General features: G+C 30.7%; 1 protein-coding gene across 1 annotated transcript in view; it reads left to right on the top strand.

Moving 5' to 3' along the window:
• The window catches only part of bor (ATPase family AAA domain containing bor), a 37,400-nt gene extending 26,029 nt beyond the window's left edge, over positions 1-11,371 (top strand). The window contains exons 12-14 of the mRNA XM_067270420.1: positions 4,493-4,660; positions 6,686-6,794; positions 11,024-11,371. Of these exons, the coding sequence (XP_067126521.1) occupies positions 4,493-4,660; positions 6,686-6,794; positions 11,024-11,239 (493 nt within the window). The 3' untranslated portion in view covers positions 11,240-11,371. The remainder of the gene's footprint in view (positions 1-4,492; positions 4,661-6,685; positions 6,795-11,023) is intronic.
• The last annotated feature ends 3,107 nt before the right edge of the window (positions 11,372-14,478 follow it).

Raw genomic sequence — 14,478 nt, 5'->3', positions numbered from 1 at the left:
TGAAACTGCTTGGTATATAGCAGATCATCTTGTTGATGAAGAGATGCCAAGTGAAGGATGTGAACAGAAAGTTCCAGTTGAACTGCTTGTATAAAAGCCTTTGTGCAAACTGCAGTTTATGGTCACAATTGTTGTGGAGAAGAACAATGCCCTCATCGAGCATTTCATACCATTTGTTCTGGATTGATGGCTAAAGCTTTTTCAGTGGTGCACAATAAACCTCTGACTTTATTGTTGTCCCAGACATCAACAAAATTCCCAAAAATACCTTTAGTTGAACAATGAAAAATATATATGTTGATGAACATTAGAGAAGATTCAGAAGATTGTAGCCATCATTTTTTTGGTTTGATAGTGATTGTTTGAAATTTTTTGTTTGTTTGGAAAATGAATGCACAGTACATCCAATTTCAACTATTCTTTCATCTCTGTATTCTTGTTTTGGTATTCACCAGTTCCAAAACTTGTGGTAACCCAATCTCTCAGTGTCAACACAAAACAGAGTAGTCCTTAAAATTTGAGGAAATTCACCAGAAAGTTCTGAAATTGTAACATGACATTTTTCATTCATGACTTGGTCAACTTTTTAAATCAGTTTGTCAATCACAATTGAGTATTGTCCTTGTCTCCCACTTGTAATATATATCTGTGTGCCTATCCCTCACAATATTATCACCGTAGATATGACAAACAGTGAGGAATCTTGGCACTGCTGTGTCCTTGCGGAAAACATAGCACACCACAGATCTCATAGCTGGTTGAAGTGGCATGGCTGGTTGTCCATGCTTACCCAATAGCTGTTCATGCACAAATGAAGAAAAAATGGACGATGATAGTGTTTAGTGGTATAAACGTTTACTAATTCTATATGCAACGAGGCATTTTGCTACAACAACCATTTTATTTTTACCAGCCAATTGAAGGTTGATTTTGGAAATAGCCCTCATCTATTAAAGTTTGGAGGACTACGTTCTATGAATGCATAAATAGTTGCTGATGTAACAATTTTTTTATAGAAACATCATAGAAACTGGAACTACATACTAATTTACACTTACCACAACTTCCAGCATATTGAGTTTTCAACCACAAACATTTTTTGCTTCATTCAGAGACCCTTTTCAGGTGAAATAACAAGAGAGAATTACAATTCCACTGAGCATCTATATGTTTTAAGTCATTGAATATCCTGGTCTACTATAACACCACAAATACCTTTAGTTGAACAATGAAAAATATATATGTTGATGAACATTAAGCATATATATATATATATAATGATATAATGAGGGCATATATATATGCCCTCATTAAGCATTTCATACCATTTGTTCTGGATTGACCTCTAAAGCTTTTTCAGTGTTCCAATTAAATAATTTTCAAGATATTTCAATCCCAACTTTCAAATAAAATGTATTATTATACAAACTACAATATTTAGATTAATATAATTTTTGTTACTAACAAACACAAGAAAGAAGAATATAGAAGGAATAAGGCAAATAATTATTATCAAGTTGCCTTATATTTACAGGGTGGCTAATAAATACTTTTAAATTGAAGAATATTATGAGAAGATTGTCATATTAAATATATGTAAACTATTTTAAAGAAAAATATGTTAATGCCTCAGAAAATGATGTACACATGGATCTCAATAAAGCCATCATAATCGGGCATTCCCAGTATACCAACTACTTCAGAATCCTAGAAGCACTTGAAATTCAAGTCTGAAATTAAAGGCATGTACTGTACATAAACTTCAAAGAAGAAAAAGTCTATTGTGTGTGTGTGGCACTTTTTTAAAATAAGTAATTCTGTTACAGCTTAATTTGCAAATAAACAATCTTATCATTTGTGAATTTTCACATATTTTATTAATTTTCTTTCTTGTATATCTTACTAATATAAATTATATTAGTATAAATATCATTATTTGTATAATACAGTAATACACTTTATTTGAGTTACAAAAATTTAAAACTTATTATTTATCTTGTTCTTTTAAGCATTCCATAGTTAGAACATATTTTACCTGAAGAAGATCCAATTGGGATCAAAAATATTTGTCAGTGTATACATTTCTCATTGTTCAGTTAAATATTTTACTGGATTTTTGAAGGCATTTGTAGTGTTATACTGATAACAGATATCCAATTTTAAGAAGCTACTATATCCTGTTGTAGGCATTCTAAAACTTGTGAAAAGTTTGAATCACGCAGCACAATAATGATTTAAATAATTTGAAAATTATCACCTTTAATTGTCCAGCACAAATGTTTTAACAAAAATAAAAACGTTTTCGATCGTTTTCAACGGTCATCTTCAGTTAGAACTCAAATTAAAAAAGAACGATAAAATTAAAGGTGATAATTTTCATATTAAGTCTAATTTCCAGTGATTTAAATAATTTTCAAGATATTTCAAAATTATTTTTGAAAAACTTCCCAGATGTGTATCATAGCTTAAAGATTATTGAACATTATATATAAGCAGCTTTGCATTTTAAGTTCATAACTATCCTTGCACAGAAGTCATGGAGCTTAGGTTCATAGAGGTTATGAACCTAAGCTCTATGGAATGGCACAGCAATCAGATTTTCTTTACAATCTGGTTGCTGCACCATTTTTTCTTCTAAAGCTTGAGATAATATAGAAATCAGGCTAGCCTTGTGTCCATGGTTTACAGCAATTTCCTTAATATGATCCAATTACATTTGTCTGTCTTTCAAATGAGAATGGTGTGTGTATGCTCTATGTATGAGTTCATTGAAGGCTGCAATTTTATATCTTCAGGGATCACATGAGTTAGCTGGAATAAGAGCAGCATGATGTGTGGGCTTACAGAAGACTCTTTGACTATGCATTTGCTTGTAAGTTTTAAATCAAGATCTAAGAAATGGACACTTGTGTTACTGGACTGATCGAATGCCAGAATTAGACCACAGTTGTTAATAAATTTCTGCATGAAATGTTCTATATCTGGCTTGGTTTTCCATATGATAAAGATGTTAGTGACATACCTCATGTTAGTTCTTATGCACTGAAGGAACTTGTCAAAAACCCTTTGTTCAATTGTCCAATTAGCTAGCTTACAGAGGCCTGCAAATATCAGTCTTCCTCATTTCTGCACATATATACGATGAATAACATGATATGCACTAAGTTTAGAAGCTGTTGTTGGTGGTACCTATTTATGTCTAGTATGCTGGAGGAAAGAGCCTCTATAAAGCTTAAAGCATAAAAGCAGGGTTCTTTTCTCTATCCCTGACAAGGCTGCCCATTAGTACACCTCTCTTTTTGCAGGTTAAGTCTTACCATTGAACTTAAAAAATGAGATGTAACACAGGAGGTGGAGTAGATCAGGGATTTTGTGGAGATTGATCTTGGAGATGGAATGATTTTAATGCACAAAAGCATGGCTTCAGGATTTTTTTGCCAACAGCTTTGTATGGATAGGATTGCCTTAGATATATCTATAGTAAGCTGGGACAATATCAACCCACCTCAGGCTCTAAAACAAGTGCTGAAATCTGGCACTATGTATTGCATAAAATGCCCATAGCATTTTTCTTTCCAGTTTCTGGTTCTAACTGGTGTTAAAGATGAACACAAAGAATTCTTCAGACGATCAATGCTCTTTAATACCATAACAAACATGATATAGAAGAAACATAGATATGCAGAGAAGCATCAAAGAAAGCAGGCAATGACTATATGATAATCAAGTTACACTCTTTAAAACAGATAAAAGCAGAGTGATTGTGCTGTTAGAAAGGTCTCAAAACTGCAGGAGCATATTTTATCCATAGAATGCCAAGGCATTGACAATGACTACGTGAATACCCTGCAAAATGAGGTGGTGAAATTAACACACACAAGCCTAACAGGAATTTCTGAGCCTGGATCACTTTTTAGGAGACATCCTATTTATCCAATTAATTGCTAAATAAAAAAATGATGAGATTTTAATTTTAAATTAAAATAATCATTACTGTGATGAAATATTATATAAAATCATTCCTTTTTTTTACATTTTGCAATTACCAAGTGACAGGAAACCTGCAACTGTTAGTTAATGCATCTGCATGATAGCAGAAGTTGCAGGTTCCAGTCCCACTCTGTATCATCTCCCAGAATAGTTTAATTAATTAAATTTAATAGCTTTGGACTTGCAAGTGTTTATCATATGTAAACTGACACTGAACACGATGAGGAACAGTCCTTTTCCAGTCTAAAGACGGACTAAAGGAAATCTTCATTCAAGCTGAAAGCACTAGTTGTCAATTACAGATTAGAGATCAAATCTAATATCAAATTTAATTCACAATGTCAACATAACCTTTAGTCTGAATTACATAATACAAGTTCTAGATTGATTAGTTCATTTGGTTATTAATATAATTCTATATGTAAGTGTAAATTATTTTTACAATTTGATTATTATACAGGAACTTTTAATTTACTTATAAAGAACATAATTTTTTCCATAGATTTATGTTAGTTTTAGCTAGTAATATACCAGAACAGTTTGACTGGGCAATCAATGACAGAATTGATGAAATGGTAGAATTTGAATTGCCAGGCAGAGATGAAAGAGAAAGAATGGTGCGTCTCTACTTTGATAAGTATGTGCTCCAACCAGCAGCTGAAGGAAAAAGGTGAGTCAATCATAAAAATATAATCTTTATGAATGAATTCTAAATTAACTTTTCTTTTTCTTAACTTTCTTGAGATTAATCTAAAAATTGCAACAATGAAAGTGGATATTTGGAACCAAGAAATTATAGTAAAGAAATTTAATCTTTATTTAAAATCAAAATAATTGTATTTGTGCTTTAAAGCAAATGTTCATAACTAGTTTTTTTTTTTGTAGTAAATAGCTTACTTTATATAAATTGTTTCTTATTAAATTTAGTTTTATGTAATTTAAGGCTGATTGTAACATCTTTGGTTATTTATATTATCTTCTGCAGATACTGTTAAAAATGTAATGCTTTTTCTATGGAAAAATCCTTTTCCTAAAGTTCTTGAAAATCAAAACAGAAAGAATCAAACAGGTTTTTGCATTAGAAACCTATTTAATTCTTCTATTAATGTATGGTTCAGAATTTTGAAAATAAGATTTGTTCAAATGACTGGTAAATATTGGTTAACTTTAAATAAACTAGTTACATTTTCAAACTTTCAAAATAACTGTAAAAGAATTTACATGATTATAAATCTTAATTTTGACTAATTAGACAGAATCTATTAAGTATTTTAATACCAATAGTTACATAATATTAAAAATGCAACTTTGCTGGTAAATTCTGCAGTTTGTTTAGAACTGAATCCAAAGAGGTCCAAAAAAAAAAAAAGGTCCAGAATAAGATATGCCTAACTGTCACTATGCTGAATTCTATTGAGAATAATGAAATTCAAATTATAATCAGGGTCAATTAACACTTTTTAATGAAAAGTAGAATTAATACATTTCTATATATGATATAAACTAAGAATTTTAAATACACTTCTGAGCTATTGTGATCCAGATTTGTCTAATTTTGATGAAAAAGCTAGTGGACAGTCTATTGTCACAAGTGCTTTTTAAACATTTGATATATGTGAATATATTTCACATATCATCTACAATACCTCCCAAGTATCCCCAGAAATGTGTGTATAGTACCATACTTTGAAAACACATTCTAGAGAAGTCTAAATGCATTTTTTTTCAATAAAGTCAATTTCTAAAACTTTAGATGCGATATACAGAGAAATCGCATCCAGCACCCGAAATAAAATAACTTACAGGAGACTGCGGTCAGTATACAGCTTACTGCGAAATGGGAAGGACAATTTGGACATGAAACATGCACCGGGCGTATATGAGGTTCCCCTGTGGGATGACAAATCTACGTGGGTTCGACCAAACGCTCCCTCCATCAGCGACTCCAAGAGCACAGGTACGACATTGCCAACAATAAACTATCTACCACACTGGCAACGTATGCCACACAGCAGGGAATCACTGCCGACCTCCAAAACGCCCGTATAATCAGAATGTCACAACACACGGACCAACTCAGAACGCTGGAGACCCTAGAGATATATAAAGCGGGTTTGCACAACACGTGCATCAACTACAAGGATGCAATCAACATATCGCAAGCCTGGAAATTTTGCTATGAGGGAAGTCCACACCCACAAATAACTTAATATTGCATTAATTTGTTTTAAATTTAAAGAGCGGCGAACGTAAATAGTACGCAGGCGTAAATAATAGATAATAGCTCGTGCATAATGTTCCATTTTTATCTTCCAATTTCTTTGATTTCAAAAATTGGAATAGAACTCGCTTTGGTTTCTTGGTTCCATTCACGGGCATTTGAAACTACCTTTGTGCTGTGCCTGATGAAGACCCCGAAGGAGTTGAAAACGTTAGCAGTTGTATAAAAACACTGGATTGTCAAGGTTTTTCGTGGAAGAAAGAATTAAGTTTCATCCAGTCTACAGTAAGAAGTATAGTTGTTCTAAAACTATATACTATTTTGACAACATAAAAAGTAGCCATTTATTAAATTTGAATAGATGTTAGATTTGATGTCTAAACAACAACAAAAAAAAAAACTGTCTACAAAGAGATATAGTTTTTTTAACAAAAATGTGTATCAAAGTAATTTTTGTTACTTTTTTTTCTATAGAAGGCTGAAAGTTGACAAATTTGACTACGGCAAGTTGTGCTCTGACATTGCAGAACTGACGGATGGATTGTCTGGCAGAGAAATAGCCAAATTGGGAGTGACTTGGCAGGTAACTTGAACAATATTTTTTTTTTTTACTATCAGTAAATAGTGAATTTGATTGTCATAGATAATTTGGTGATTATATATTACAGTTGAGAGTAGAGATGCTATATATATATATAATATATATAGCATATGTATTCACATATCATCAGATTTTTAAATTTTGATCATCTTATTGATTCAAATATGTCTCACTAACCTTATGGCTAACCGTATGGCTTTGCAGATAATGTTTAGAATCTATTTGGGTTATGTACATTCAGCATGTAAGAAATGAGAAAGATCGGGCAGAAATTGAAAGGACGCCAGGAGTATATAAAATTCCACTAAGAGATAATAGATTTGATAGAGACCTCGTATATGTCAGATCTACAAAAAGATCACTCAAACAATGCCTCTGTAAGCACAAAACGGACATTGAAAAAAAGAAGAGCAATATCGCCTTAGCAATATATGCCAATGAAAACACATTACACCTAATCTACAACAAGCAGCAATGATCCAACAAACCCACATATAAACCAATTGCTAAATCAAACTCATATCGCACCAGAAAAATTTATAGAACACCTGAAGAAGACCCTAGAAATGGGTCAAAAATGTTAGTGTTATGTTCTAAATATTATCTGCAAAGCCATACAAGGTTAGTGAGACGTATTTGCATTTATTATCATTTTGTTTGTTGGATGGATTTGATCTTATTGATTCTAGACTCATTTAAATTCAGTAGAATGTGTGTGAAAATAGAAGCAAATATGGTTGAATTTGTGAGCAGAACTAGTCCTTTTTACCTCGAGTAGACAATAAATACAACAAATGAGTCACACTGTATCAAATATCTATTTCTATGTTATGTGTTGTGATTCATTCAGTATGGAAGTTTACATTCCTATAATTCAAAAGGTTTTGGATTTATAAGTAAAGCAAAAAGTATTGATTTTTAATACAAATTGAATTTTTATAGCAAAAAGTTATCAAAAAGCAATAACAACAATATTTTAATGGAACACTTGAAGAAATGCAGACATTTTGAAAGCATTGAGCTTGAAATCACACTAGACAAGTATATAAAAATCTGTTTTTCTCACTGAAAATGTATAAGTAGTTTTACTTAGAAAATGCATTTGCAGTCTAATGGAAAATACAGGGTGTGGCAGAAAGAACGTTCTGATTTGGAACGACAATAAAAAAAAATACAAAACAAGATAGAGAAAGAAATCTTTTATACCTGATAAGTACACAGTATGCCATTGTCATCCATTAGATTTTGAAGAGTACATCAGTTAAACGGTGACCGTCAATGTCCATGCAGTTTTGAAGTCTCTTTTGGAAATTTTGCAATGATCTGTGAACTGTATCTAGCGGAATCGCTGTGATTTCTTGCGTAATTGCTGCCTTGAGTTCTTGCAAGATGTGGCAGCTGCTAGAACTTCCATACAGCAGTCTCCCAAGTGATCTGCACGCAAATACACAGCTATCATATCTTCTGGTCTTGTTACACTTCTAGGACACCCAAGACTCTTTCTTTTTAAAGTTAAACCTGTTTGTCTAAAATTTGAAACCCAATGACAAATTATTGGTGCAGCCAGAACTGGATCATGACATCTGAGCTGAAAGCATATTCAGAAGGCCCATTGCATCATTATCACAGATTCACCATTCGTAACAAACCCATCAACAACAAAAGCATGATGCTCTCCACTCCACGCCATGATGGTAACAAAAAATGGCATGCACAAACAAATCAAGAGAGACCATGTCTACTGCTGTACCTCTAGTATGAGTGAAGCAATGCTTCTGCTAAATCAGAATGTTCTTTCTGCCACACCCTGTATAATGTTTTGCCTCTTTCCTCTTGTGTTAAGGTAGTAGCAAATACTATGTCTAGATTCAGTAAATATTTCAAACTTTGTAAAAAATACATTCACATTTTCTTGTTTCAGATAACCAAAAAGTTTCACTTTAAAATAATATTTTATTTACACATAAATATATAAATTATAGTTATTAATTAATTTAAAAGCAATTTTAACAGTCTTGGCATTAACAATGAAAGCTATTACATTTTTATTTTGTTAATATTTATCCTAAATGCATTTTGAAAGTAAAGGACTGAGTTTGTCCAAGAATCTCAAATAATTTACAAATGGAAGATTTAACCCCTGCATCATCTACTTAGGATTTTTAATAAACTTATTAAGTATTTTTATAATATCAATTTGTACACAGGTTACTGTTAAATCAGTTTTGTTTAAGTGATTTTAATAATATCAACTCTATAAATAGAAAGAAAAAATAAACAAGAACTTAAGAAATTACACTGTATTTTCCATTAATGACAGTTTTTAAAATTAATTCAAGAATATTTTGATGATATAGTAACAAAATCTAGATACTTGTTCAACAAAAAATTCATTTATATAGTTTTTTGTTTAGAGTATTTATTCAGACATGCATCCTAGTACCTTCCCAAGATAACATTACAAACCTTACAGTCATGATTCCAATACCACCAGTTGTATTACAGTCAGCGTTTATGCTTATTCAGAAATATTCTTTCATTGAAAATGAAAATGACCTTATGATTATTTTAAATAAACAAATTAGTTTGAGTGATACTTCTGCTGACAGATTGTGATTAATCATACTTCACTAGCCTTTAATATGCAGTCTATTTTATTAACGTAATCTAATGTTTTCGGTCAATTAATTGACCTTCATCAGGATCAAACAGTTTTTCGATTTATTAGATTTATAGACTGCATATTAAAGTTTGGTAAAGTTTAGTTATTTTTGTATGAGGGGCTAGCTGTGGGTAGAGAGTCTGGATTAAACTCTCTATCACTTTGTGGGCCAGTCCTATCGACTATGCTGCCAATTGAGTCATAGGATGGCTTCCTAAGAACGTAAATTGAAAAGCAGAAATTTGTAAGAACTCCTGTAAGTATGTTTTTCCTGACACCAGCCTAGTTAAAGTGTTAGGCACACTCATTTCTGTTTGTGAGGGACGCGAGTAAGTGGATTGGACGAAGGCTTGGATGAGACCATAATTTAAACAATAACAAAATTTAATAAAACAAATTTAATAAAAATACAATATATTGAGAGATCAAAATATATTTCTAAGCTAATCTATGTGCGTGAGAGAGTTTACATAAATCTACATATTATACTACCTTCACTCTATGAGGCTTATTCTTGTCTTTGGTTGACATACGTTCTTTACATTGGGAGAAGATAGGGAGGAGAATGTGGATCTTGAAGTGTAACTTCTATAAAGTATGGCCAACTTCTATGTGGCTGTCCCTTCTGGGGATCTATCTATTATGGTGACTTTGGACCCATAGAAGTCTGTGCCCTGTGGCAGGTTGAACCTTTCATCAAGTACTTGGAATGGTGGGAAAATTCCCTTTCAATTGGGACCTCTGCCCAATAGTGTCTAAAGAACGTACGGGATATGTAACGAGTGCAGAGTGGGTAAACTGACACATTGTCATAGGGCAGGGAGATAAGCCGACTTGGAAAAGGAAGTTCAACTTCCCTTTTCTCCAAATATGTCAAAAGTTACATCTTTTCAGGTGAATAATAATGAATGAAATAAAATATGTTGTTATAATATTTTATAACAATCTATAAATTCTCGATTCTCCCATAAGTGCTGTTTGAGGAGTAATCATACTTCATTAATATATCTCAATTAATAGTATTATTATTTTAATATGGAAAATTATGCACAATATTCACTAGATTGTAGCAATCATAATGATTTCTGATTCATAACTTACATCTCTTGAATAACCATATATTTATATTTCATTTTTCATAAAATTGTATGGAGAATTTACTTCTGTTACTATTGATCAAAATTGTGAAAACTGTCAATGCCTTTAGTTATCAAATTAAAAGCTATTTAATAGTATGCTATGTTTGACATTTTGGATAGTGGTCTTTGTAAATGTGCATGAGATTTTTATTCAAATAGGGGATTTATACACACATGCATAGCACTGTACAAGAATCAGTTCTTTTGTAAAATTAAATAATATATTCCAAAAATTATCTGGGAACATTGCTGAAGATTTTTAAAATCTTTAGTCATATTTATGACTTTATAAATAATTGCTAATATACTTTCTTGGAAATTTTTTGGAGATAATTTCATTTTCATGAAAAATTTTTGTATACAAACAGAAATGTTTTTATTGAGCATTTTAAATTAATAAAAAATTTCAGGCTGCAGCATATGCTTCTGAAGATGGCATACTCACAGAGAAAATGATAATGGACAGAGTCTGGGATGCAGTGAAGCAGCACAAGCAGAAAGTGGAATGGCAGACAGAAGAGGAGTTGAAGAAGCGGACACCCAGTGGCCGTTCTTGGAAGGATGCTGCATCAGCCATGGTGCCTCCCCCAGCCAGTATAGAAAAAAGTTCCAGTAGTGAAAATTAATTTAGTTCAAATATTTCATTCCATTTTAATATATAAATCATGTTCATAATAGATGTTATATAATAAATGGAATATATATATTTATAGATAATTTAGTAAATGTAACTTTAAAATAAAATCATCTCATTTTTATTAGAAGTGATGTAATCATTGAAGCATGACAGAAATAGATTAAAATTTTGACACATTGACGGCCATACACAGAGTAAAATAACTAACATCATATCCTATAAAAGTATTTCAATACTTTTAATTACATCTTGCATTTGCTATTTTTCTCAGAAGAAAGTGACAAAAAAGTAATTTACTGATCACAAAAACTTAAAATACTCATTTCTTAATACCTAAACCAGTTACATAATGGCAATAAGCTATTTGTATTGAAGAAGAATGTGTATTGTTCTACATAATTTAAGCAAAATTTTATCAGTTGAAGTGCAGGCGACTTTGTTCGTTGTTTCTATTCAGAATATAATAATATACTTCATTTTTCCAATTAGCATACAAATATTTCTTACTTGGGATCATTAAAAAATGAATTCTTTCATAACTTTGTATCCAAAAAAAAAAAAATAATAATAATAATAATCCATTCTGTGAAAAGGTTTTGGTTGTTGTGTAGTTTTTTTATTTGAATTAAATTTCCAATTTTGCTTCAAGATCAATAAACCTTTCTTAAATAAATGAGAGAGAAAACAGAAAAAATTAGCAAATGAATTTAACAAAGATAGAATAAGATAACTTTCTCATAATTTGCTGATTCACTATTTTATTTCAAGATATCCAAATTCAAATTAATGAGGATTTCCTGTATATCTGGTCAGTATGACTTTGCTGTTACAGTAACACATTTTTGAGTGTCACCTTACCCAAGAACTATCCTTTTTTCTCTTATTCTAAAATATGACTGGGTTTTGGGATTTGGCTTCAAGTAGCAGATTGAGATATTTGTAAGGCTTTAGGCTAGTATATTTGGATGACTTACTACTTTTTGGGCCACTTTAAAAATAATTTGGGCTACATTTCAAGCAATTCTGCTTTGCTTTACTTATAAAATCTATCTGGCAGCCTGCTGGACATTGCTGTTTATCAGCAGTTTTATTTTTATTACTAATAATTATTAATTAACACAAGTAGCATTCTGTATATGTATTTGTATTCTGTGAGCTTAATAAATTACATCAGTTACATGAACTTTTGCATATTGTACAGAAATATGTAAATCTGATAATTCAAAACTCGATAATTCGAAGTCGTGATTATTTTGTTCCTTGAATTTTGAACTAATGATTTCCTGTATATCGTAATGAGAGAGAAAAAAAAGATATTTGTTGTTTTATGATATTCTATGTGCTTTTGCATTTCAATCTTCTGTGCTTGATCCAATCATTTTCATGTAAAAACATTTAAATTAATAGTTACCATTTCTCTATAGAATTTTCAAACTATGTAGTTATAGTTCTTGAAGGTTGTGATGTAATTTTGTGTAATGCTAGTCTTCTAATACACTCGCGATTAGTCATTTAATAATTGGCATACTTAATAAAGTATGCTGATTATATGCTGCATTAATGGTCACTATATGTCAACTAAATAATTTTGCTTAAATCTTATTTATGCACTCTGAAAAGCAGTACATATTTTGAAAAAAGGAAAATTTTATATGGATTGAAAGTTAGCATTGCTTACAAAATTCCATTTATGTAACATGGGCTAAATAGCAATCAGATAATCACACTACAGGTAAGTCGGAGTCACTTTCCATTCCTCACCCTCACTGGCCATGTCTGAAATTGAATCCAATATGATAAATTATGAGGTTTATATTAGATATAAATCCAATACAACAGATTGATACTGAAGTTATTAGGAATAATATATAAACTTAAAGAAATAAATTCAACTACAATGTAAATATGGCACTTTATAAGCAGAATCACAGAAACAGTACAATAAATGAAAATATATAAATACATTTTTTAGTATAACTTACATCAGAATGCTATGCATCTGGTTAGCTCTTGTTTTTAGAATATTACAATAAATTCTTATAGCATTATCTTGCTAGAAAATATTTAATATATATTAATTATAATTATTTAAAATCTTTTTTCCATTTATCACCAATTATAAAAAAAAGGTGGTTTAGTAAGTAAAAACAAAACAACTTCCAATCTTTCAAATATTGGCATCTTTGGAGATAATTATAAAAATTTATAATTTTATAATTATCTCCAAATTTTATAATTAATATAAAATTACAAATTTGTTTTATTCACATGTAAACATATAGATTTTATTACAAATTGAACACACAAGTTTCAATCTATTGAAAGATGTATTGATATGTTTCAAAGCATTAATTGAACTTGGAATGCAATAATGAGAATATAAAATTTAGAGAAAGAAATAATTTGGAAAATTATTTCTTTAAGTATTCAAAGTGTAACAAATGGTTGTTGGATTGAACTTAGTGTATGATTCAGCTTCTACATTTTATATTGGTGCTACCACATACTGCCCATACCGTATGCTCTTAAATATTGCAATAAACAAACCAACTCAATATATTCAATATGGAGATGTTTATTCAGTATTATGATTATCAGAATTTTATATAAACCATAGAACCATTTAAACATTAAAAAGTTTTAAAGCAACTATTTTAAACTATAAGGTTGCCAACAACGAAGTATGAAATCTATAAACAATAGGAACCAACTGCTTTCATTAATATACGAAGACATAAATATAGGAACTAATTACATTTATTTGTGCCAGTTTGCCAGACTGAGTCCATAGATCTACTGATTCAAGATACATCATAAAAAATTTCTGCATTTCTATACTATCTTTACTTTTGTACATATTTAATAGAAGAAGTAATGGTGAAGTTAATCTAAGTTTCAAATAAGAAGAATGCAAAATATTCAAAATAGTAAATTTTCTTTTAAGCATGTGTTTTTAATGTACTCATTGATAATTTGAGATATTCTATTCATTTAATCCAATATTTTTAGATACTTTTGATGTGTCTAACATGGAGTTTCCTTACGAAGAAACACCACAAAATATATAAGCATTTTTAACTTGCCACACACTAGATTATATAGGTAAGAATCAGAATACTTTTAAGACTGAAAATGAATTTTTTCTGTACATTAGGATTGGAAGTGGGGATCAGATTTCATATCAGTCAGAAAATGGCAAGAAGAGAGTACAGTACATTGAGATGACAA

Source organism: Centruroides vittatus, unplaced genomic scaffold, assembly GCF_030686945.1.
Source record: "Centruroides vittatus isolate TY-2023 unplaced genomic scaffold, ASM3068694v2 contig_371, whole genome shotgun sequence".
Lineage (NCBI taxonomy): Eukaryota > Metazoa > Arthropoda > Arachnida > Scorpiones > Buthidae > Centruroides > Centruroides vittatus.
This window is presented reverse-complemented; position numbering and strand designations above follow the sequence as displayed.